This window comes from Alosa alosa, chromosome 11 (assembly GCF_017589495.1).
Source record: "Alosa alosa isolate M-15738 ecotype Scorff River chromosome 11, AALO_Geno_1.1, whole genome shotgun sequence".
In the NCBI taxonomy this organism is placed as follows: domain Eukaryota; kingdom Metazoa; phylum Chordata; class Actinopteri; order Clupeiformes; family Clupeidae; genus Alosa; species Alosa alosa.
In genome coordinates, this window is record NC_063199.1 from 24,542,051 (window position 1) to 24,566,402 (window position 24,352).

The 24,352-nt window shown below is 46.5% G+C and overlaps 1 protein-coding gene across 1 annotated transcript in view; it reads left to right on the forward strand.

The window, feature by feature from the left end:
* Positions 1-4,465: 4,465 nt before the first annotated feature.
* The window catches only part of cttnbp2 (cortactin binding protein 2), a 51,992-nt gene continuing 32,105 nt past the window's right edge, over positions 4,466-24,352 (forward strand). The window contains exons 1-3 of the mRNA XM_048256236.1: positions 4,466-4,691; positions 4,827-4,924; positions 8,808-8,915. Of these exons, the coding sequence (XP_048112193.1) occupies positions 4,481-4,691; positions 4,827-4,924; positions 8,808-8,915 (417 nt within the window). The 5' untranslated portion in view covers positions 4,466-4,480. The remainder of the gene's footprint in view (positions 4,692-4,826; positions 4,925-8,807; positions 8,916-24,352) is intronic.

A 24,352-nucleotide genomic window follows, 5' to 3' on the forward strand; every position in this document is an offset into this window, starting at 1 on the left:
GAGACAAATAGTGATCCAGATGGGATAATTCAGGTGCGTTCTGGCAAACAAACACATGAAGTCACTTTCCTGAGACATAGCTGTTCACATTGACTACAACGGCAAATTTGTGTTATGAAAAATAAAGTGCTAAATCTTGTATCTTTAGTGTTACATTACACTGGATAAAGACTAAGGATAACACATTATATCTTTTCAAAACAGATGGGAGTTGTCCACTTCTGATTCCTACTGACTGAGTCCATATCAGTCCCTGAATATTGTCTACCACAAAACACGGATTCATAATAAATCGACAAAAATACCATTACCACGAGTCATTTTCTTTCTCTGTATTCTTGATACTGATCTAAGCCTTTTGGCATTTTGAATAGCATATAGTTATAATAGCTTGCTTTCTCACATTACACACATTTCTCACTGGACACATTAACATGTGCACACACACACACACACACGTTTTTACATTTGACCCCCTCATAAACTAGGCTACTGCAGCCTACAGTACATGCATGTTTCCTAACAGTATGAGATCTCTATATTAATGCTGAACATTAGCTTTGAGTTATGTAATATGTTTTCAAAGTTCAGGACACTGAACAGAGCTGTGCTAGCTGAACAGCCCTGAGGGCGTCCGTACTTAAGGTTGATATAGCCTACAACACGCACTCAACCAGCCCGTGTTTCCATGGATACATTACTTTCAGTTTGCATCACTTCACTTAATGCAATGTGATTAACTATTAGCTGCATTCGTGAACCAAATATAATCACTGACAGCACTGACTGCCATTTTTTGTTTGTATACCTTAAGGAATTGTCACATATAAGCTAATGATCCACCGGTAACCCGAATACAGAATGACCTGGTAAATTAGGTCATTTCCTAGCACTGTCACTAGGGGGTGTCATGAATTTACAGACGTCTTTCTTTTTTTCCCTTTTCTTAGAAGGTGACTCACCTAGGTAGCTACAGTGAATATTTTCAGTAGCACATTTTACATGTCTACACTTGAGTTGACCTTATCTAAAGTAATACATTTGACTCTATTTAATGATATCATACTGAAGAGTCCCAAGTAGGCCTGGCTATCACAGATTCGAGGATCCCATCAACAGTAGGCCTGTGTTTTCTTTGGCTGTCATGAAACAATGACATACTGTTCGACCTGCAAGACTAAAGGTAATTTAGAGGCACAAAGAGGATAAAAATAGGACTATATCAACCGTGTGTTTTTTTAAACCTTTAACAAAAATAAAAATATTAACTATGTTCTTCTAAAGTTGCCTATTGAATGTAAACTGCACTGTGCAACAGATCAGCATCTGTGTTGCATGAGAGAGAAAAATATCTGATTCTGGTTAGGTTAAGGAATGACTAGTCTGGCTGGGGCTTCATGGATATGCTTCAGCTGTGACCTGATTTCCTACAGGACAAACTGAGTCCATCACAGATTTTGGCCCTGCCAGATAAATCAAGTCTCTGTAATCTCATCTTTTCTAACTGTTGGGTTCTTTGTTAGGCTTTAACATTCTCTACCCCTGGAGAGTGATACCTAAAAAAGTCAAATCTCCTGAGGTCTTTTGTCAAAATTATTTCTCAAAGAACATGTATTTGCAATGAAAAGTGTGTTACCTCTTAATTCTACAATCATGCCATACTCTATGGCATATGGTGGGCCTAAATGAATGAACAGGCTTCTCAACCCAAGTTCAAAAAAGCTTGAACGCAGGTGTCATTTGCTTTGCTGCCCAAAGATCTGGGATAAGGGCCAGCATGTGTGTGTGTCTCTCTCTGTCTTTTCACTATCCATAGTTTCACTGGGGTGCACGTGTTCAAACTCCAAACACCAGCAGCCAGTGTTCTGGTCACACATTCCTGCCTGTCATTTCGACTTGTGAGGTTGTCGTTTAACCTATTGTCCCTTTGTGCAGTTTGCAAAGAGAGAACAAGGGACTCCTCACTCAGATTAACGGGGGTTCCTTGGACTGGATCGACCACATTCCTTCTGACTGAGATCAGATAAGACAACTTATTAAAAATCTCTAAAACAGAGAGACCACTTGTGGGAACAGTTGTGGCTCTCAACAGCATTTTGGTGTTAACTTAGCAATATGAATGTCACTGTCAGTAGGAGCCATCGCTGGGTTCTGTAATCATAGTTTTCACGTCTGGCTACGGTCTGAAAAATATTTTAGGAGACGTGCTGGCAATCTTCAAGAGGTATTCTATTCTGTTGTTTTACTTATTTTCTCATCTCTGTCAATGGCTAGGTCATTGTGACTGTCACACAGCAAGAGTGTTCTCTCTACACACTCGTTCCAGTAAGCCTTCCCTTGCAGTTTGTGGCGGAGCCCTGTCATATGAGAGCGGGGCTATATGTGTCATTGAGATGGCTCTGATTTTAAACTCCTCAAGTTGGGAAGCATCTAATCTCCCTGGAATGTTAAGTCTAGGATCCTTTTTAAGAGGACAATTCAATCTCTATGATCGTCTCCAGTGTCGCCAGGGTTGTGACCCCAAACCTGCTTTTGAATGGTGAAGTCCGAACTAAGAGAATACTGTATGAGGCCAGTATGACCAGAGCTGTCAACGCCTTCTGAAATGCTACTGATTTTCATCCAGAGATAGCAAAAATGACTCCCTAATAATTTTGCTGGTGGACAATCTTTTCATGTGAATTTGACTAATTCAATTCAGCTTAAAGAACCAGAAAACCCTGCACAGACTATAGCCGTATCAAAATGGTGCAAAATCAGCCTACAACTCCTACAATTCCAGTCTCCATAAAAGATGGGAATGGATCTCACCATCTCCATCAGCAGTCCTCTGCTGCTGGCTCTTTGAGCGCTCCTCTGTAGTCGGAGCCAGTTCGCAGCATCCGGGCTCTCTGTCAACGGAAGCGAGACGCCGCTTAAGAGCACATAGGCGCCTCTGATGACCGTCCCCACACTCTTGCCAGAAACCTCTGTAGCCCTCTGTGCCATGACAATGGCTCGAGTCACTCTGAGCCAAGTCCTGCAGAGACGCGAGAGGAAGAGGACACGGAACAGAGTGGCAGACCCCAAATCCATCTCATTCAGCACAGCTCCGTCCACACACACTGTTCCGTCCACATACACTGTTCCGTCCACATACACTTTTCTGCCCCCTCACACACACTGCACATTGCAGGCCATCGTTTTTGCTAGTGGAGAATTTTATGAGAACTTTAAGTTTTGCTTGTTAGACTTATCAACTCCAGATTAAAGATAATACATTTTTTTGAGTTCTGAAAGAGAATGGATTATCCAAGTTGGAAAGTTGCACTGTGTGAGCACAATATTTATGAGCAAAAACAAAGTCACATGAGCAAAGTTTAGAACGCTATGGCAAGGGCCACAGTTATTAGTGAATAAACAGTATTGTGTGGCCCCTCTCAGTGTATTGCATAGACATGACTAGTGACATTATAAGGGGCAGCTTGTGTTACATTACAGTTCACATGCTACTTCATATGGACTGATATGTCTAATATGTATAGTATATGTATATATATAGACTAATATGATTTGTGCCACATCAGAGGAGGGTCTCCTATTAGCCTTGTACTCTCAGTTGCCTCTGCACTGGTGGTCCATTCACCCTGCAAACACTGGAAGCTGGCAAATTGCTCCAAACATGATTAACCAAAACTGGCATGGGTTCAGCCATCAATTAGAGTCAGGAAAACGAGTGCACAGTAGTTCCCTTCACTGCTCTAAAAATATCCATGGTTCATCTGGCAGGAGTAGGCAAATGTATGGTTGCACTATTAATGCACAACAAATATGACTCAATATTCCCCCTTGACCTAATAGAGCCAAAGACATTTCAACACATCAATAAGAACATATTAGAAGCCTCTTATTATCGAGGCTTCATTTGTCAATGAAGTGGGTCTTGCTGCCTGATTCCAGAATAGGACCTCACCTTAGCACAAGAGACACACATCGGATGTGTAGGCCTAGGCTAACACCAAGTCAGGGCTTCATCTAGTAGGCTACTGGTACAGATCCAGGCCTACAGGTAGGCAGCTATGAAGTCACTGGGCGTGGTAAATGAAATAAATTAGGCTATGTAGCCTATTAAATCATTGTGACCATCAGGGCATTGACAAAAACCAACATAACAGGGACCCACTTGCAGGCGTACAATAAACAGACACACAATTCATAGCCCACAGGCTTAAAAATGTTGTGGGAATTAATCCAAATCAATCATTTGGCAAAATATAGTGTTTTGTTGACTTATTATTGCCACACAGTCACTGTAGAAAACACTGTAGAGTAGACGCAGAGGGCTGAAATAAAATGTAGCCTTGGAGAGACAGCGCATAATAACACAAGGTAGCCTACAACGTTTCATTGTTAAAATGTTGTCCTGACTGGTTACGACTGTCTTTAAATAGGGAAATCTTCATTCCAGTCCACTACAGCCCACACTGGAAAAGGCGACCAAATGTGTGTGGCACTAGAGAGGTTAAGCGACGGTTATATCGAAGCAGAAATAGGATCGACGTTTACTGGCAAATGCTCGTGTCACTCTTGCCCCCTTTTCAAGTTTGGAACAGGAACGCACGGGATTTGCATCTGGAAGGCTCTGGTCCACGCCTTCAACGCAAACCTCACAACCCGAGCGTCTCAACATCGGCGTGGAACCAAAAGAAACGGTTGTTTTTTTTATTTGACGGCTGTTATTTCATGTAGAGGGGACTGCCTTATGTGATTTACATTCAGCAGCGTAATAGTTAAAGCCGTGCCGAATGCGTTGTTTTATGTTGTGTGTGGTGCCCTCACTCCAGCAGACCGCTACAGTAGGAAGATGGCGTCGGAGGGAGCGAGCGGGGAACAGCCTCCTCCGATACAAACACTGGCAGCCGCAATCCATGGAGGTGTTGAAGCGGTAAGAAATTGTTTGAGAATAATGGCTATTTATCGGCAGTGTATCTGGCATTATACCAACGCTGAATAATAATAAGACTGTAACATTACACGTCATGTTTTCAATTCAAAGCTGCGACGCTCATCGTCGCTGCTGCTGCACATCTTAAGGTGTTATTTTGTTGAATCCAAAGCCATTTGCGAAGTCAAGATGATTGTTGGGTAGCCTCCAGCTCCATAGTATAGGCTACGCACATTGCTTAACATCACTGGCTAGGTTGCCATTGATTTCTGTTGTTACGTTTATCCTCACATACATCTTTTTGGTCGAGCAGATCTGACTGCACAAAGCAGTTTTTCATAATGCCGATGCTGTGGCTTAATGAGAAGTGAGTCGTGGCGCTTTGATCAATCAGACTATGATAGCGCGTTTAAAAATGATTAGGCCTATGTTCCCTACATTTTGTATGAGAATCATTTGATGACATTTCGCTGTGATTTTTGTTAAAATATTGTCAGACCTTTTTTTGTACTCAGTTGAAATAGGCCACACAGTTGCCTGTGTTTAAAGCCCTTGATTCTTCATGTTTCCCTCAGTGCTGGAAAATGGTAGCTTAAGTTGAAAAAAACCATTACAACGTTATAATCAATGTATGGCGACAGAATGGTCAACATGAAATGAAGTTGCAGAAGGCTGAGGATCTGTGACACAGTTTCATTTATGACCAGAGAGAGAGAGTCTGCTGTATTGAGGTGCCACGCAGTTTAAAAAAAGAACTCCAGTTGAGTTTGATGTCTCTTGTTCAGGAAGCCTTTAGAGAATCCACTCAGCTCACATCCTAGTTAAAATATGTTTGTAGCCTATACATAAGGCGATTTCAGTCAATAGTTGTCTACATATTTAGTCTAAAAGGAATGTCAAAATAACTAAACTGCAGGTCAGATCAAGCATTTTACATAGCAATATTATAGGCCCAAATAACAACAAAAAGCTAAATTGAAAGGTTATGTGTATCTTACTATTTGTTAATTCCTTTACAATAGTAGGCATGTAGTTTACTCATGTCTGGCTCTTTACACACTAGAACCTGCCTGCTATCAGGACCCCCTCTATGTTGCACAGTACAGGTAACATGTTCATGCTATTATTAGGCTATAACTGTTCAGTGCCCCCTACCCCAACCTTGATTGTTGCTGTGGGAGAGTTTAAATATAGCCAATCGGTTTCTGAAAGGTACAGCAGGAGTCTCCAGGGAGGGTTGGGGGTGGGGGGTGCGTGGGATGGGGGGGTATGTTCACCGGAGATGGTGCTAAATTGGTCTGAATTTCAGTGACTCAGCTGGCATAGTTCATAGTACCGTGTCACTCAGCTCAGTCTCGCTTGTCAGGCAGGGCGCTTTAATGGTTGGTCGGCAGGCTGGTTTACATTTGGAGTCATGTCGAACAGGTGCCCCTGCTGCCGTGGAGCAAACCCTCGTCCCCTCCGCTGCACCCATATATCTCTGTCTCATAGGGCGGCTTGTCCTGCCACCTCCTTCGAAGCCTTCTCAGAGGTATGCCGAAAGGCCTCACAGCTTTTAATTAAACTGGTTCTTGCCCTCTTGTTGGAAGAGACCCCTTTTTTGTTGCCTCTCAGCAGGGAACGGTGCGCTTGTCAAGACCATTCAAGAAATACGCCCCCCCATCTGTCTGAAGGAAGGGGAGGGCTTAGCTGCTAGTGGGCTTGGTTTTCCCTCTCTGTACATTACCTCAAATCCCCTAGCCACTTGCCCCTGCCAGTGCATGATGTGTGATTTGAGCCAGCAGCCAGACCCATGGATACCCTGTCTCAGCTGAATGACTGAAGCTAAGCAGGTGTGGACTTGGTTAGTGCTTGGATGAGAGACCTCCTTGGAAAACTAGGTTGCTGCTGGAAGTGCTGTTAGTAGGTGCCACTCTCCCCAAATTATTGATCCCAATGCCCCAGTGCAGTGACGGGGACACTGTATGAGTATATATACTCTTTTGATCCTGTGAGGGAAATTTGGTCTCTGCATTTATCCCAATCCGTGAATTAGTGAAACACACTCAGCACACAGTGAACACACACTAATCCCAGCGCAGTGAGCTGCCTGCAACAACAGCGGCGCTCGGGGAGCAGTGAGGGGTTAGGTGCCTTGCTCAAGGGCACTTCAGCCATGCCTACTGCTCAGGGTTCGAACCGGCAACCCTCCGATTACAAGTCCGAAGCGCTAACCAGTAGGCCACGGCTGCCCCCAACTCCCACTGTGCTGCAGGAGAAACCGTTCCTTCAGATGAGACGTTAAACCGAGGTCCTGACTCACTGTGTTCATTAAAGATCCCATGGCAATTATTGCGAAGAGTAGGGGATTTCCCGGTGTCCTGGCTAAATTCCCAATCTGGCCCCTAATCATCCCCCAGTATAATTGGCTCATTCATTCATTCATTGTGGTGAGTGTTCTGGCCCATAATGGCTGCTCTGCATCACCCAGGTAGGTGCTACACATTGGTGGTGTTTAGTGAGGTCCCCACCTTCAATGTGAAGCACTCAGGGTGCCTTGAAAAGCGATATATATGTGTGCTGTTGATTAAAAAATACAGCAGAAATAGCAGTTATATTTTGTTGTATTCAAGCTAATATCCTCCTCATTGTGTACATACTCCTATCCATACCCTAATGTATACAATCATAACCATCTGCTCATAAATAGACATGCATACTACCTGATGCTGTGCAGGTCATAGAATCATTGGTTGTCAAATACAGCCCTCAGTATTTACCCCATTACAGCTGCAATATTCAATTCACAGCTGTTAGGCCAGAGAGAGAAGAATGTCATGCATTTAGATGATGTTGCATGTGATTTGGGAGAATAAAGGGCATTTCATATGAGGAAAATGCTGCACTGTTTTAATATTGCTGTTCGGAGTATATCCATCACAATTTGCAAGTCAGTTGCACTGCAGGCTAATAAGTGATGAATACATGCTTTTGAAGAGGTGGGTTCTAGAAAGATACCTGAGCCCTTATTGATGCCGACATTCATGAGGCACAGATTGACAGCCATTATGCTTTTAGAAATGTGCAACTCCAGGGACCATGGGGAGAGCAAAAGTTTTAATTGATCTAAGTAGCAGTGAAAGTGGCATAGTTGGTTGCAATTACTGCCGTTCCCTTTGGCACGCATGTGGCCGTTTCAGGGTTTAATGAAGTGGTTAAATGCAACGGAGCTGAAAGGCCTCCAGGTATTGCATGAAGTAGCCAGATTTTGTTGCCTTATTATATATGTGTAGTTAAAAAGAGCCCAGCCTATGATAACAAAAGCTAGTTGTAATGGTTAGAGATGTTGACAATGTGTTGGACATAAAAAAAAGAGTATCCAAGGAATGTTATGAGCTGGTTCTATTTTAGTATTTTCTCACATGCTGTTAGTTAATCTAACGATTCTTCAGAAAAAAAGTGATTTATACTATATTACTGTTAGGCTACTTTCTTATATATGTCTAGTTTAGTACTGCAGTTTCAGTATGGCATAGGAGACTATTCTTTGCTCAGCCATGGTTATCATGGAGTAGTACTATCATATTTCTGTTGTTAGAGCATGTTATAGCAGAAGTGCTGTCTATTGCCCTTACATATGGAAGAAGTGCTGTCTATGTCCCTTACATATGGAGTATGGAGAATGTCAAGCAGGTGCTGATAGGGAGGTCACCCGCTGCTGCCTGCGTCCTGTCCGACCATGCAACCACCATGACTCTCTGACCTTGCGCAGGCTGCACATCCTGTGCCAAGTATCTGAATGATGGGCTTGCAACACCTTGTGTCCTCACTTTCCCCTCTCTCTCTCTCTCTCTCTCTCTCTCTCTCTCTCCCTCTGTGTGTGTGTGTGTTTGTGTGTGGGCAGAAATGTGAGTTGAATGTGGATAACCTCAGCAAGCCGGAGCTCCTCACACTGCTGAGTATCATGGAGGGGGAGTTGGAAGCGCGGGACCTGGTCATCGAGGCTCTCAGGGTGAGTTATCCCGAAACACACACACACACACACACACACACACACACACACACACACACACACACCTACCAACGCACACCCAGCAAAGACTTAACACATTCCTCTCCTTTTAGGAGCCCTAATGGTATTTCTGAAGTCACCAACTACAAAGGCTTGGCTGCCTGACATGTATTACTTTTCTTCCTGCAATGCTCTTGTTTGTTTGTGTGTGTGTGTGTGTGTGTGTGTGTGTGTGTGTGTGTGTGTGTGTGTGTGTGTGTGTGTTTTAAGTTACTGGTATGAACTGCTTCCATCAGGTAGGCTAGGTGTGTGTTGACATTGTTTTATTTTGGGTAATACACAGTTAATTACACTAGCAGAGATGTGGTGCTTGTGGTTTGAGAGCACCGTGCAAGTGAACAGTTAAAGCTTGAAGATAGCATTGGTAGCATTTGGTCTCATTTGTTATGGCATTCTCATACATGAGAATGGAGGAGAGCATAACCAAGATGGGGAAACCACAGTGAGCCCTGCATAATTTAATCCGTTGATACACTATTGAAAACATCAGTCACTCTTGCTAATCAGGAAGCCATGAACGTGTATGTTCTGTGGTTCTGTGGCTGTTTTTGAAGGAGAGGTCTTTTGCTGAGAGGTTTACATATAAAACTCTTTGAGTTGGAAAAAACAACATTGTGGAAATCTCTTTAGCAACAGCAAACACCCTTTCCTCTAGTGCTTCAGTTCCGACTCAAGTGTTAAACTAGTAATGGCTTTCCTAAGTGGATGAGCTTCAGCATTTTAGGCCAGTGTATCAACAGTGACATCTTGTATATCTTCCAGTTTCTCTCTCTCTCTCTACCTGTGTGTGTGTGTGTGTGTGTGTGTGTGTGTGTGTGTGTTTTAAGTTACTGGTATGAACTGCTTCCATCAGGTAGGCTAGGTGTGTGTTGACATTGTTTTATTTTGGGTAATACACGGTTAATTACACTAGCAGAGATGTGGTGCTTGTGGTTTGAGAGCACCGTGCAAGTGAACAGTTAAAGCTTGAAGATAGCATTGGTAGCATTTGGTCTCATTTGTTATGGCATTCTCATACATGAGAATGGAGGAGAGCATAAACAAGATGGGGGAAACCACAGTGAGCCCCTGCATAATTTAATCCGTTGATACACTATTGAAAACATCAGTCACTCTTGCTAATCAGGAAGCCATGAACGTGTATGTTCTGTGGTTCTGTGGCTGTTTTTGAAGGAGAGGTCTTTTGCTGAGAGGTTTACATATAAAACTCTTTGAGTTGGAAAAAACAACATTGTGGAAATCTCTTTAGCAACAGCAACACCCTTTTCCTCTAGTGCTTCAGTTCCGACTCAAGTGTTAAACTAGTAATGGCTTTCTAAGTGGATGAGCTTCAGCATTTTTAGGCCAGTGTATCAACAGTGACATCTTGTATATCTTCCAGTTTCTCTCTCTCTCTCTACCTCTCTTCCTCTTTTTCTTTTCTCTGTGTATCTCTCTCTTTCTCTCCCTCTTTCTCTCCCTCTTTCCTTACACACTCTGTTCATCTCCTCCTCCAGTGATCTTCTGAAGCGGCCAAACAGAAGAGGCCGTGGGTTTGTGTTAACGACCTCTCAAATCCGTCTTGAGCTGCTTTGTCTCTTCCTTTCCTTGTCCACTCTTTCCTGTTCTTTTTTTCCTCATCCTTTCACCCTTTCCCTTCCTCCCTCTCTCGCTCTCTCTTTCTCTTTCTCTGTTCCTCTCCCTCCCTCTCTCTCTCTCTCTCTCTCTCTCGCTTTATCTCATCCCTCTGCCACTCTCTCTGTTCCACTTTCTCTCTCACCCACTCCCTCTTCATCTCTCTCTTTCTCTCTCTCTCTCTCCTGACCCCCCATTTTCTAATCTCGGAGGTCTCCGTGCATTTTGCAGGCGGCTTGCTTTTGTCGGCCTGTTCCCTTGACTCGCAGTGTTTCCCAGCTGGCTCCCTCCCTGCGGATATCCTATCTCTCTTTCTCTCTCTCGCGCTTTCTCTCTCTCTCTTTCTCTCTCTCTCTCTCTCTCTCTCTCTCTCTTTCGCGCTCTCTTTCTTGTTCTCTAACTCTCTCTTTTTTCTCTTTATTTCTCCCTCTCTTTCTCTCTTTCTCCCTGCCCCACTCACACTCCATCCACCACAACATTTCTCCCAGCACAATGGTCTTGTTTGTTCCTGTGGCGGTGAAGAGATAAGCCTGATCACTGCGCAGAAACGGCCTGATATCCCCAATAAAGTGTCTGCTTGGAGGCCCAGCGAGGGGTATGGAGGAGGGAAGGGCAGAAAAGGAGAGGTAGTGTTATGGTAGACTAACAAGTACCTGCATCACCAGCTAGCCATGGCACCACCATGCCTGAGCCTCAATACGATGTTCCGCGGAAGATGGCTCGAGTGATGTAGCATGGTGTCGCTTCATTAAGAGCTTTTTTTTTTTTGTCTGGGTGATTCATTAGCGTGCTGGAGAAAGCTTTTTGAGCCTCTGTGTCGCTTTTTCATCAGAGAGAATGGAGAGGAAACTAAGCAGATTAGCCCAACGAGCACACAGTCACATGACAACACCCCCCCCACACACACACACATCAAAACCTCTCTTTCAGAGCCAGTCCATGATATCCCTACTGGATCAGCGGATCAAAACAAAACAACTCATATTTGGGGCATCTGGAAGCCGGGAGGGAATCATCCTGAGCGCATCAGTATTAAGGCTTTAAATGCAGTACCAAATCATATAGGTTTCAATAGAGAGTGTGTGTATATGATGAAGTGGACCATTCAGTTCAATTCAATTTCATTTATTAAGTAATTCAGTTGGAAATCCCAGTGCATTGTCAAGAGCCTGAACCCCCTAGAGCCAGCACTGAGGTGAAGGGGGTACGGAAATACTCTTATTTAACAGCAGAGTGTCAGCTTTTAAGGGGGGGACCCATCAGGCCTAATTCTGTCTTTATGTCAGAATGGTGGGTCTACTAATGATCTGATACCAGGCTTTGTCATCTTTTCAATAAATGGTGTCAGTCCTGTGCATTGAGAGTGCATGTATAAGTAAGTAGTATATATACTCTTTTGATCCCGTGAGGGAAATTTGGTCTCTGCATTTATCCCAATCCGTGAATCCGCGCAGTGAGCTGCCTGCATCAACAGCGGCTGCATCAACCCTCCGGTTACAAGTCCGAAGCACTAACCTGTAGACCACGGCTGGCCGCATGTAATGCTCAGGCTGAAATGGTTTTGGTTTCATGCTGTTTTCTCAGTCAGTGGTCATATTTTGGTGCAAGCATGCGCTGTTATGAATGCCTGTCACAGGTGCTAGGTCTGTAAAAGAGAAAGCCTTTGCTCTTACAACGTCAGGCAGTTTGGGAATGTGTCACTATCTGGTTTGGTCTCCTTAAGTGAGGCGCTGTTTGAGTCAGTAGATGCTAAATTAGTCCGGCCAAGTTTCCCCTCTGACTGACTCCCTCCCTGAAGCAACAGTGGCTAGTTTGCCTCCATATGCTGGTGGTGGCCAGCTTTCACCCGCGGCATGAATGAATTAACTGGCCCCTTCTGCCCTTGTCTTCCATCTGTATAGCAACAGCAGCTACGTTCAGCGCTCATGTGTGTGGGGCGGTGGGAGGAGGTCACATTGCAATGCTGTCAGAATGCCCCCTGTGACAGTTAAAGCATTTGCCCCCACCACCCATCCAACGTGCCTAACCAAACACGCATCCATAGGAGAGTGGCTCTAGACACCGTAGCAGAGGTCTTGTTAATCAAGCCTGCAGCGTTGATGGTTAAAGTAGGGGGGACTGATCCCCCTGTATCAGCTGAGCATCTCTGTGTGGAGCGGAAAACCACGTTGTCATCACCCCAGTGCCCAGCCACCACCACCACCATTTCCCCTACCCCATCTGCGGAATGGCCCAGCTTTTTTTAACCAGATTTTTTCCCTGAGCGGGATGCAGGGATTTGGGGGGTGGATGGGAAGTAGGTCGTCATAGTTACTCAAGCTCTCTCTCTCTCTCTCTTTCTCTCTCTCTCTCTCTCTCTCTCTCTCTCTCTCTCTCTCATTCTCCCTCTCTCTCTCTCCCTCCCTCTCATTCTCACTCTCGCTTTGCTTCCACCCCTCTCTCTCTCTCTCCCTCCCTCTCTCTCTCTCCCTCCCTCTCATTCTCACTCTCGCTTTGCTTCCACCCCTCTCTCTCTCTCGTCCTCCCTCTCTCTCTCTCTCCCTCTATTTCTCTCTCTCCCTCTCTTTCTTTTTTTTTCCCTATTCCGTGTGATGATAGAATGTATCATTCGCCAACCCCTTCTGATTCGGTGATGCTCAGTTTTGATGTTTATTAGATGCGGCCATTAAACATGCCAGGATAACATTCACAGGAGAGGCCACGTGAGCTTACTGGGAGGCCAGTGGGGTTGGGGGGGAAGGGGTTGTTAAGGGGGATGAAACCTGAAGCGGCCTCTAAAATAGTCTCCTCGGTGTGTGTGGGGGTATGTATGTGTGTATGGATGTGCGTGCAGTTATCGGTGTTCTTGTGTGCATGTGTGTGTTTGAGTGTGTGTGTGTGTGTGTGCAGTAATCAGTGTGTGTGTGTGTGTGTGTGTGTGTGTGTCACTGGGTGCACATGTTCTGTCCCAGATTTCATCGATGGTTATTTCACTGCCCACAAAAGAGAGGTAGAAATGCCAGAAAGCATTGGTGGTCGCCCCAGAAAGTTCTTATGAGTGACCAGCATCAATGGCACTCATAATCCAATTAAGACTTTAGATAGTATTGGATATTCAGGTAAATTAAAACAGCTCCACTGTTCTCATGGCTATTTCTCTTCAGTTTGTACTGTTCTGCAGCTAACAGAAATTAATAATGAATACCCATGCTGATGCTATATGGTGTGGATCACACAGCAGATACACACACACACACACACACACACATACGCACGCACAGACTAACACACATGCACACACACAACATCTCTGCTTGCCTGACTGTTCTAATGCGTGTATGCCTAACAGCACAGCTGTGGCTATGACGTATATCATCTGACAGCGATCGAATAGGGTTCAGCACCAATGCACAGACACCCATTCTTGTGTTGTTTGTGTTTGTGGAGTTGGTGCGTAGCTGATAAGAATAGCATCCAAGGGATAGCAGCTATGAGCTGTTAGCATCACGTCAGCGTGTCAGCGAAAGGGCTGTCTTGGGGAAGTGTGTGTGTGTGTGTGTGTGTGTTGTTGGTGTTTGTGGAGTTGGTGCGTAGCTGATAAGAATAGCATGGCGAGGAGAGCCGCTATGAGCTATTAGCATCACGTCAGCGTAAGGGCTGTCATAGGGAAGGAAGGCCCGTCGACAACAGTGTGCTGTGGAGCAAGGATGATGTGGCTCACTGTGTGTGGCAGCTCTGCTGCCCCACGCTCGCTTTCCTCTCTCCTCTCTCCTCTCTCCTCTTCCTCCTCTCTCTTGTTTTCCATCTCTCTCTCTCTGTCTCTCCATCTCCTACCCGTATATTTTGCTCTCAGATTTTTTCCTCCTCCCTTTTCCCCCTCTCCTTTCCTCCCTTCCTTCTTTCTGTCTGTCTTTCTTTCTCACTCTTCCTTCTTTGTCTCTCTCTCTCCCCATCTGTCTCTCCCTCCCTCTCTCTCTGCCTCTCTCTCTCTCTCTCTCTCTCTCTCCTGCTCTTGTTCTGTGACGTGACTGCCCTGAGAAGCTGCCTGGTTCCAGATCGATGACTCTGCATCTCTGTGAGCAGCAGAGCTAGAAGCCGGAGCCTGCTGCCACTCAGAGCCACATAACTCCTCTGAGCTCTGTCTTATTGTTGCCCTCTTGTTTGCATACGCAGAGCAATGTTTCTGCGAGTCTAATGACTTAAAGACCAGCAAGTAAAATTCACTTTGCTTTACAAGGTGATTTAATTTTCATAATTGGTGGTGTTGTTGCCTTAAAAGATTGGCTTTGTTTTTCCCTCAAAGGCCTCAGGGTTGACTGCAATGTTTCACTTCTTGGAATCATGGTGGTAAAATTGTAAAATTGCTAAATTGGTCAAATGCTCTGGTGTTTATTGGCATTTACGGTATTAAGCATTGATTGAAGAAAAGAGAACAGAAATGACTCTCTCAGATGAATGTACCCAAGATTATATCACGAATCTCCAGGAGAAAGGAGGGAAAAATCATTATCTAGGCTCTCATTTCCCTTCCTAAATCAATATTGGAGGTAGGCCTCTCCACGGAGCTCCCTGGCCGCGCTCCGGTCTCGCTGGATGAGTGCAGTTGCTCAGCAGATTGCGCTGCGGGCTGTCTTGAGACCGCAGGGGCCGCGGAGCGTGGGCTAGCTAATGCCATCTCGTGAGTCATCAAGCGTGGTGGGTGGAACTGTACACATTTGCATGGAGCCTTGCCGCTCTGGAGTGCCTGCATCATGGCGCCGGGAAAGAAAGACAGGTCCTCACTGACTACAACGTCTGTGGAGCAGGACACCCGACTCTCTCGTTCTCTCTTTCTCTCTCTCTCTCTCTCTCGTTCTCTCTCTCTCATTCTCTCTCTTGCCTCTCTGTATCTTTTGGTTAAACACAAGTAACCCAGGCTGGAAGGGTACATCCCCTCTTGTGTCTGTTGTGAAGGGATATGCTGGGAAAAGCCAGGAAAAGCCACAGCGTTGACAGTCAGCTGAGCCTGGATGTGATTGGAGGAGGGGGTAATGGGGGTGTTGAGGGGTATTTGCAGAGGGCCATGTTTAAGTGCGCTTAGGGACCTGGCCCAACTCTTATCTTGGCTCCAGGCCTTGTGCCCTAACAGATTTGGATCAGGCAGAGGGTCCTCTCCAACCTCCAAGTGCAGAGTCCCCAGCCTTCCTCTATTCTCCAGCACAAATGCAAAGCTTTGAACCAGAGTTGAGCTCCTCAGGTCTTACACACAGACCTGACTAGATGACATGTCTGACCATTCTGTTTTCATTCTGCATAAATCCCGAATGAATGGAGACCTTTTTACTGCTGCAGAACATCAATACCCCAGAATATGAATACCCCAGGCCAAATGAGATTCTAATGTTGAATATGAAAGTTGTATTCATTAAAGGCCCTCATTGCAGTGGTCACCCTGAAGACTGAGAAACGATGGAACTTTCTGTTCTGCGAGTGGGAGAGATGCGTGAGACTTCTTGGCTTTGAGACAGTGAGATGACGTCTGCCAGAAGTTGCCTTCTCTTCTGCATATAGTCGGCTCTTTGTGGACAACAGTGGCGACTATTGTCCCCTGTGGCTCTCTGGACGCAATGCCACCCTCTCTCCGAGAGCCCCCTCGGTGCGCCCCCCCAGTGATGATACATCACACTGCCCGTGTCGTCCAGGGGATCCTCCAGCTTGTCAGCTCACAGCTTCCGATGTGTCTCTGCCTCAGTCACTGTCTCGATGATTTGTCCATCCTAGAGGCCTTTCACATGGCTGTTCTGCATGCCTACTTGCACACTGCAGGTCCACTCTGTGTCCCAGGTGTCACCTGAAGTAGTCTTGCTCATTTGCCAGCCGAGAATGATTTAGTAAGATTGTTGCCATTTAGGCCCGGCATAACACATTCAAACTTAGCTCAAAATAGCCATGGGATATCCATCAGGCTTCAGAGAAATGATTTGTCAGGTCATCTTTCAAAATGAAGTTAGCCAGATTCGTGTCAGCACATTTATGGGATAATTATGATAAACAACTAGGCCTGGTTGGGCTGTAAAAAGGCTGCTCTGGTACAGCGGTCTTGGCTGCGGCTCTGGGCTTGTTTATTGCATTTTTGTGGCCCAGGGAGGGAGGGAGGGTGAGTCGAGAGGGAGGAGCGCCTGAGTCGAGAGGGAGGGTGGGTGGATGGGCAGTCTCAGCCTGTGGGGAGGTGGGGTGGTTGGCTGTGGTCAGGGCACGGGGTGGTCTACTTAACGATCGATGGTGGCCAAAGGACATACAGTCTGTCTGTGTGGATTTGGGGATGGAGACAGATGCTAGCGCTAATGCTAACAGTTTCGGGCCCATGTTTAATGTTTTTTGGGGTTAAATGTGCATAATGATCGTTAGCCTCTCCCCTGGTCTATGTCCCTGTCTTCTGCTCCCTAGGCTGGAGAGTGGGTGTCCTGTCTAGTTGATTAAGCCGCTGATTGAAGAGAGTGGAACAGAAAGTCCATATATGACCTCCAAACTGGGAGGTAACTAATAGTTACCTAATCATTTGTGCATAACCCTGGAGTATGAGAGCAAGATCAGGATGCAGCTTTTGAGCTTTGCTCTCAGCCTCAGCTTGTTAGCCATGATGTTTTGGTCACTGGTATGACTGAAGTTCTGGTGCAAGCCCCACTTGTAAGCCCAAACCTAGGCTGTGTGTCTGGAGCTGAGTTCCTTAAATGCCAGTGTTTTAGAGGCCAGGTTGTTTGTTATTGAGAACTTGAGTCTAACTGCCACACACACACACACAGACACAGACACACACACACGCTGTTGGCATATGCTTAATTGGCATGCTTGCTTGCCAGTAATCCTCCCTGGTGTCTCTCTCCATTGGCTGTATGTTTGTATTTTGTCTCTCGGACTGTTGTGTTAAGGGCTGTTTGCATGTAGAAGAGACTTGTAGAACCTTGACGGAGTTTTGAGATGTTCATTCCATAGACCCTGTTCCCCAACGCATGCCCTTTCATCGGCCACATTTATGTCCCCTACTTTTGTTGTTTAGCTTGTAAGGGTACACTCTTGTTTTGAGCTGACACGCAATACCTGGCAGTGGCACCTTTTGAGCTGCTACAGTGAACATCGGCCAACATCACTTGGCGCGGTTTTGACAAATAGCAGTCGTGGCTCAGAAAAAACACCCCCCGCTGTGCCCCCCCATAAGCTTCCAGAATGTTCTGAGAGTGCTCCCTGTGGAGGATCATCAGGCCAGCAGCATATCCGCTGTCACATCGAGTCAGAGTATGGAGCTGCCTCCATGCCATCACCACCGTCAAGCCCACCACCACCACAATTGCCACCACTACCACCACCTCCACCACCACTCTTCCACACCACCACTCTTCCACACCACCACCAGCACCACCACCACAATCACAATCTCCACCACCACCACCACTCTTCCACACCAGCACCACCACCACAATCACAATCTCCACCTCCACCACCACTCTTCCACACCACCACTCTTCCACACCACCACCAGCACCACCAGCACCACCACAATCACCACCACCACCACTCTTCCACACCACCACCACCACCACCACCACAATCACAATCTCCACCACCACCACTCTACCACACCACCACCACCACCACCACAATCACAATCTCCACCACCACCACCACTCTTCCACACCACCACCACCACCACAATCACAATCTCCACCACCACCACTCTTCCACACCACCACCACCACCACCACCACTCTACCACACCACCACCACCACCACCACCCACCACCACCACCACCACTCTTCCACACCACCACCACCACCACCACCACCACTCTACCACACCACCACCACCACCACCACAATCACAATCACCACCACAATCACCGCTACCACCACTCTTCCGCACCACCACCACCACTTCCACACCACCACCACAATCACCACCACCACCACTTCCACACCACTCTACCACACCACCACCACCACCACCACCACCACCACCACTTCCACACCACTCTACCACACCACCAGCACAATCACCACCAGCACAACCTCCACCACCAACACAACACCACCACCACCACCACTCTAGCACAAGTGCCTCCATTCCCTCGTTAGGTCCTCTCTCTCCCTCCCAACCCCCTTGGGCATGTCAGTGCCTCTACTCTCCCCACCTATCTGGCCTGCCACTCCCCAGGGATCAGATATAGCAGCAGGCGTCCGTGAGGAGTCGGCAGCATAGCTGTGGGAGGGCATCAGTCGGGGCGGCTGCCTGGTGTCAGTTAGTGCATGTGTGGCCCTCACAGCGAGGGCGTATCATGTGAAAGGCCATGCCCATGAGAGGGGTTGATGTTTCCACCTTCTCGTAGAGGGTGAGTGGACAGTGTGCGAATGCAGTGAAAGCAGAGAATGTTGGGCTCTGTTACAGCACAGGTTGGGTTTTTTTGTCTGTGTGTTTTTTGTCTGTGTGTTTGTGAGCAGTGAAATATACTGTATGTGTTGGTTTCTGTGTGTATCTGTGTGTGCGTGTGCGTGTGTGTACAGCCATGCCCATGTGCGTCTGCACCCATGCACTGAGCATGTGTGGGTCAATAAGCAATGGATTTTATAGATTGTCCCTCTACGGTGCGCCTCACTCTGAAATATAGTTCATTTGCGAGTGCAGTTAAAGTAGGCCACGACCATTATTAGAGAGCAGACAGAGAAAATGCCCAGTGGCAGTGATCAGAACCATTATGGCATTTATGCAAGGGCCACTGTGAACCCAAAGTCATTTTATGGTGATGGCCATTAAAGGTGCCATGTGTAAGAATTGAGGTAAAAATATCCAAAAATGAGCTACACGCATCAAAAAGAATAAGAAGAAATAATTATGATGTCATTAAAAAATGACAAGGTATAGTGCTGCAGAGATATCAACCTAAATTAGCCTGCTAAATTACTAGCCCAGCCCGACAGGTGTCATAATACCAGTTTTCGCCATGGGAGGCGGTACGGGCAACATAACCGCCAACCAAAATGCAATACACATGTCTTGGTTATTACTCTAGGGTAGACCAACTTCGCTTTCTGGAGGTATACTGCCCCATCTTTTTATGGAATGTGGAGTATGAATTGATTTTTTGGCGGACATTACACATGGCACCTTTAAGCATTCACCCATACTGCTGCCTTCATATGCTGTCAGTTTGCACTTTCCACAGATGATCTTTTTTAACAGATTATCTTAAAAGTAGGCCCTGTTAAGTCTTTTCCAAATATTTTTATGTTATTATATATATAGTTATTTATGCACGCCCTGTTGGTGGTGAAACATTTTCAAGTGCACATTTGTAATCATGTGCTGCCTCTACCCGACAGGATGTTCATGAAGTAGGTTATCTGTGTAGCAGTGCTCTCCGGCAGGTCTGCGCACAGACGTCATTGGCCCCCTGTAAGCTGTTCTGGTTAAAGATTCATTGTTCTGCCTCCAAGTGTAGTGTGGGGAAGAGGAGCATTCTCACTGAGCCATCAGAAACGCTCAGCCCACCACCCCTGCAGGGTCACACACAGCAGTCAAATGACTCCCTGTGTGCTCAGTGTGTTTGTGTGTGTGTGTGTTTGTTTGGTTTGTGTGTGTGTGTGTGTGTGTTTGTTTGTTTGGTTAGTGTGTGTGCGTTTGTGTGTGTGTGCATGTGTATGTATATGTATATGTGTGATTGTGTGTGTGTGTGTGTGTGTGTGTGTTTGATTTGTGTGTGTGTGCGTTTGTGTGTGTGTGCATGTGTGTGTATATGTGTGATTCTGTGTGTGTCTGTCGTTGTGTGTGTGTAGCAGCTGTGTGGGAAAAAGGGAGAACTCATTACAGTATGGAAGTGCTACTCCTCAGCTTCCTTACCCAGCCCCCACTGTACATGAGCCCGGTCCACCTCCGGTCCAGTCAGAACGCAGGAGAGAGGAGAGCGCACAGGCAGAGAGGAAGAAATGCAAATGGAGATGAAGATGTGGATGAGGTGCCAGTGCTTTTTGGCTGGAGTGTGTGTGTGTCTGAGTGTGTGTGTGTGAGTGTGTGTGTGTGTGTGTGTGTGTGTGTGTGTGTGAGTGAGAGAGAAGATAATCTATATAAGAAACAGAAAGAGAGAAAGAGAGTGTATATCAGAAAGAGCGTTCTGGTTCTGCTCGACATGTTCTTTGCAGGGTCTGTGATGTTCTCCTCTTATCACGTTGGCAAATGCCAGAGAGATTGAGGCGGTTGACGCCGTGGCCCATTTATGTAAGGCCTCCTTGCGGGGGCTCTCTCTCTCTCTCTCTCTCTCTCTCTCCTTCAGTCTCTCTTTTTCACTTTCTCTCTCTCTCTCTCTCTCTCTCTCCTTCTGTCTCTCCTTTTCACTTTCTCTCTCTCCCTCTCTCTCTCTCCCTCTCTCTCCATCTGTCTCTCTCTCTCTCCTCCATGGACAGATACAGAGGGAGAGAGGGAGAGGATGGGAGAGGCAGAGTAAGTGAAACAGACAGTAAGAAAGAGGGATAGAGAATGTGAGGGAGAAAGAGAGTAAGTAAAACAGAGAGGGGGGGCAGGCTCTCAGATTTGCTCTGCTTGTTCTGCTCTGTAGTTGAAACAGAATTCGTACAAGGGGCTCGATAGCCTCACATGAATATGCCGGCTCGCTCGCTCTCTCTCTCGCTCGACCAGCCACCCCCAGCCACTGGGTCCTCTCATGGGTCCTCCTTACAAGCAGCGCTATTGCAGTGACCAGAGACCACAGCAAATGGTTTAGATGAGTGCGGCACGAGTCGAGCCAGAAGCCGTACACAACTCACCCCCACCACCCCAATGCTCTTGGCCCCAAGTGAGTCCAAAAATACACTCAATCAGCCCTCTTCTAAACAGATGTTTCACCTTTTGTCAGCTCCCACCTCGCACTGCGCTTCAATAAAAGCATGTTTCCTTTCACATGCTAATGTTGGCACAGGCTTTGCTGTGTGTTTGCAGTGTTATGTGAAATTATATCAAATTTGGAGCACGAGTTAATCTGCATCATCTCAGATGAATGAGGCTGCCAGGATGAGGATTTCTCGCTCTTTTCCTTCCTCTCTCTCTCTCTCTCTCTCTCTCCCTCTCTCCCTCTCTCTCTCTCTCTCTCTCCCTCTCCCCTTCTGTGCTGTGCTGCATGTTTGATGCATGGTTAAATCTGGTTCTGCTGTTCCTGAGGGACTGGCCGGCTTTTTCCTTCTGGAGTGAGAGAGTGAAAGAGAGAGAGAATGAGTAAGTGTGGAGGGAAGGATGGAGAGAGGGAGTGAAGGAGGGAGATAGAGGGAGAGTTAGTGAGAGAGGGCTGCAGTGCTGTGTTTGCGTGCATGCATGTGTGTGTGTGTGCGTGTGCGTGTGCGTGTGCGTGTGCGTGTGCGTGCGTGTGTGCATGTGTGTGCGTGCGTGTGTGCGTGCGTGAATGTGTGTCCGTGCATGGATGTGTGTGTGCGTGCATGTGTGAATGTGTGTGTGTGTGTGTGTGTGCAGGTAATCCACAGCTAACCCAGAAGCAGCCCAGAGGCATTGCTCTGCATGCTGACGGAATGAGTCAGCTGCTACACACACACACACACACACACAGGAATGCACATGCATGTACACACCACACACACGCGCACACACATACAAATGCACACACAAGTATGCTCACTCCCCCACTGTCCTCTCTGTAGGTTTTGAGTAAGGGAGTCTGATAACATGACTGCCGCCTCTTTCCTGTATGTCATGCTGCAGTTTCTGAGAAAAGCTTTTTCTCCTTTTAACCTGCGTCTAAACGTTGCCTCTGTGTGTGTGTGTGTGTGTGTGTGTGTGTGTGCTTTGCCCGCACTGTACCCTTTATATCATCAATATCACATTTCCATATTAGCTCTTCATGTCCATTTCCTTGCCTTTATAAACAGCAGTTCATATGGACAATCCACAACACCTGACTTTGCTCTTTTTGTACGCGTATTAAATTTCATTGAAACCTTCGCTAGCCCAACACCCCGGGATTATCAAGTTTTCCTGACCAGCCAGAATGTAGCAACACCCTTGTAGCAACAGGCTGTCAGTGATGATGAAATGATCCCCGAGGTCAAATAGATTTCCCGCTTTTATTCACTTTTTTTTTGCTATTTTTATGCGCCGACGTTTGGAGGAAAAACTGACCACACCATAAACAAGTTGTTGATCATTATGGTTTGTACCATATGAGTGAATCGGAATGGCACTAGTCAGGTTGTGTTTGATGTCAGAGTCCTCCACCACATCAGCATTCATGCAAAATAGCTCTGCAGAAAAGCTGAGATTACAAATATTTTGCATACCTAGGTGGCCAAATATATCTCATTTACCCCACAAGAGGAGTTGTGATTTACTTGAAGTTTAACCTTCAGACCTTCATCCATTTGTTAACATGTAACTACATTGCACTGAGCCTTGAGGGAACGCTGAGTGAGTTGACTTACACAAATGCTGTGAAGGAAAATGTACATGTCTGCCCACAGCTCAGAGCTGCTGCCCTCATCAGGTTAGGAGGAGACCTGGAGAGGCTCAGGGAGATGGACAAAGACATCATTTTTTATCAACCATTGTAAAAGTAATTTTTTTTTAAATATTGTGTTACAGAAAAATGTAAAGTAAAATGTTCATCAACTTAAATTTAATCTGAAGAAGGCCTGCACAAAGGGCCACCAGGGATTGAGAAATTCTGCCTGTTCACACTTGACCAAGCTAAACACATACACACATAAACTGACAGACTGATAGACCAACACCCCCACCTCCACCCCAACCCCCGACTGTTGGGGCCTGGTCACATGACTGATGGAGGAAGCAGGTGGCAGATGGCTGGGGATTCTGGGAGATTTCCATAGGGACAGGGCAGACCCTCGTCGGCAGCCTCAGGGACCAGGAGCCCCCCTCAGACCCCCCCCCCCCCCAGCTCTCACTGAGGTTCTTTAGCCCCTCCACTCCACCTCAATCTGCAGCCTTATTTAAGCCCCCATTGGCCTACATCTCCCTCCAGCATCTCTACACCAGCAGGCTCTAATATTACATATAAATACCCCCTCAGTGCTGATGTGAATGGTCACACCCCGCCCGCCCCCTCACCCACCCCAGCGTGCACCTTTCCCCCCACCATAACACTTACATCCTCCTTCCCTGCCCAAATTTTTTCATTTCCGTCTCAAGAGAATGGAAGTGGTCCGGAGGAGAGGAGCAGTTAGAAAGGACTCAGTCAGCAGTCCACTGTCCAGTGAATACTCAACACACAATGGCTACTCTCACTACATCAAGCCCGTCCACCTGCACAAAAGATGCACACACACACACACACACACACACACACACACACACACACACACACACACACACACACACACACACACACACACACACACAAACACACACAAAGACCAGATCAAATATGGATTGCTTACCGTAGAGCCTTTTGCCGCTATGCTGCCAGGTATTGTGCTATTACTTTTATAAGTGCTCTAATAATTTATCAGACTAAGGTTCTCCATTAGTTAAAAGCTGAAGGCGACTCGGGGCCCAAACCGAGCAGTTTTCCATGCTTTGTTTTGACAGCTGTCAGGTTCAGTGAAGACATGTCCCTGTCACGTCACCCTCTTTCCCCCGAGTGGCAGGAGCTGGTCCTTTCTTTCCTAAAGAAACGACTGAGGCCCATTTAGCCATTTCAGTATCTCAGCATTCTGTTACAGAACAATAATGCCATTTAAATGCTGTTGTCCCCCCTGCCTTTCAGCCGCAGTGGACGTTCCCTCTGAGCAGTGATTTG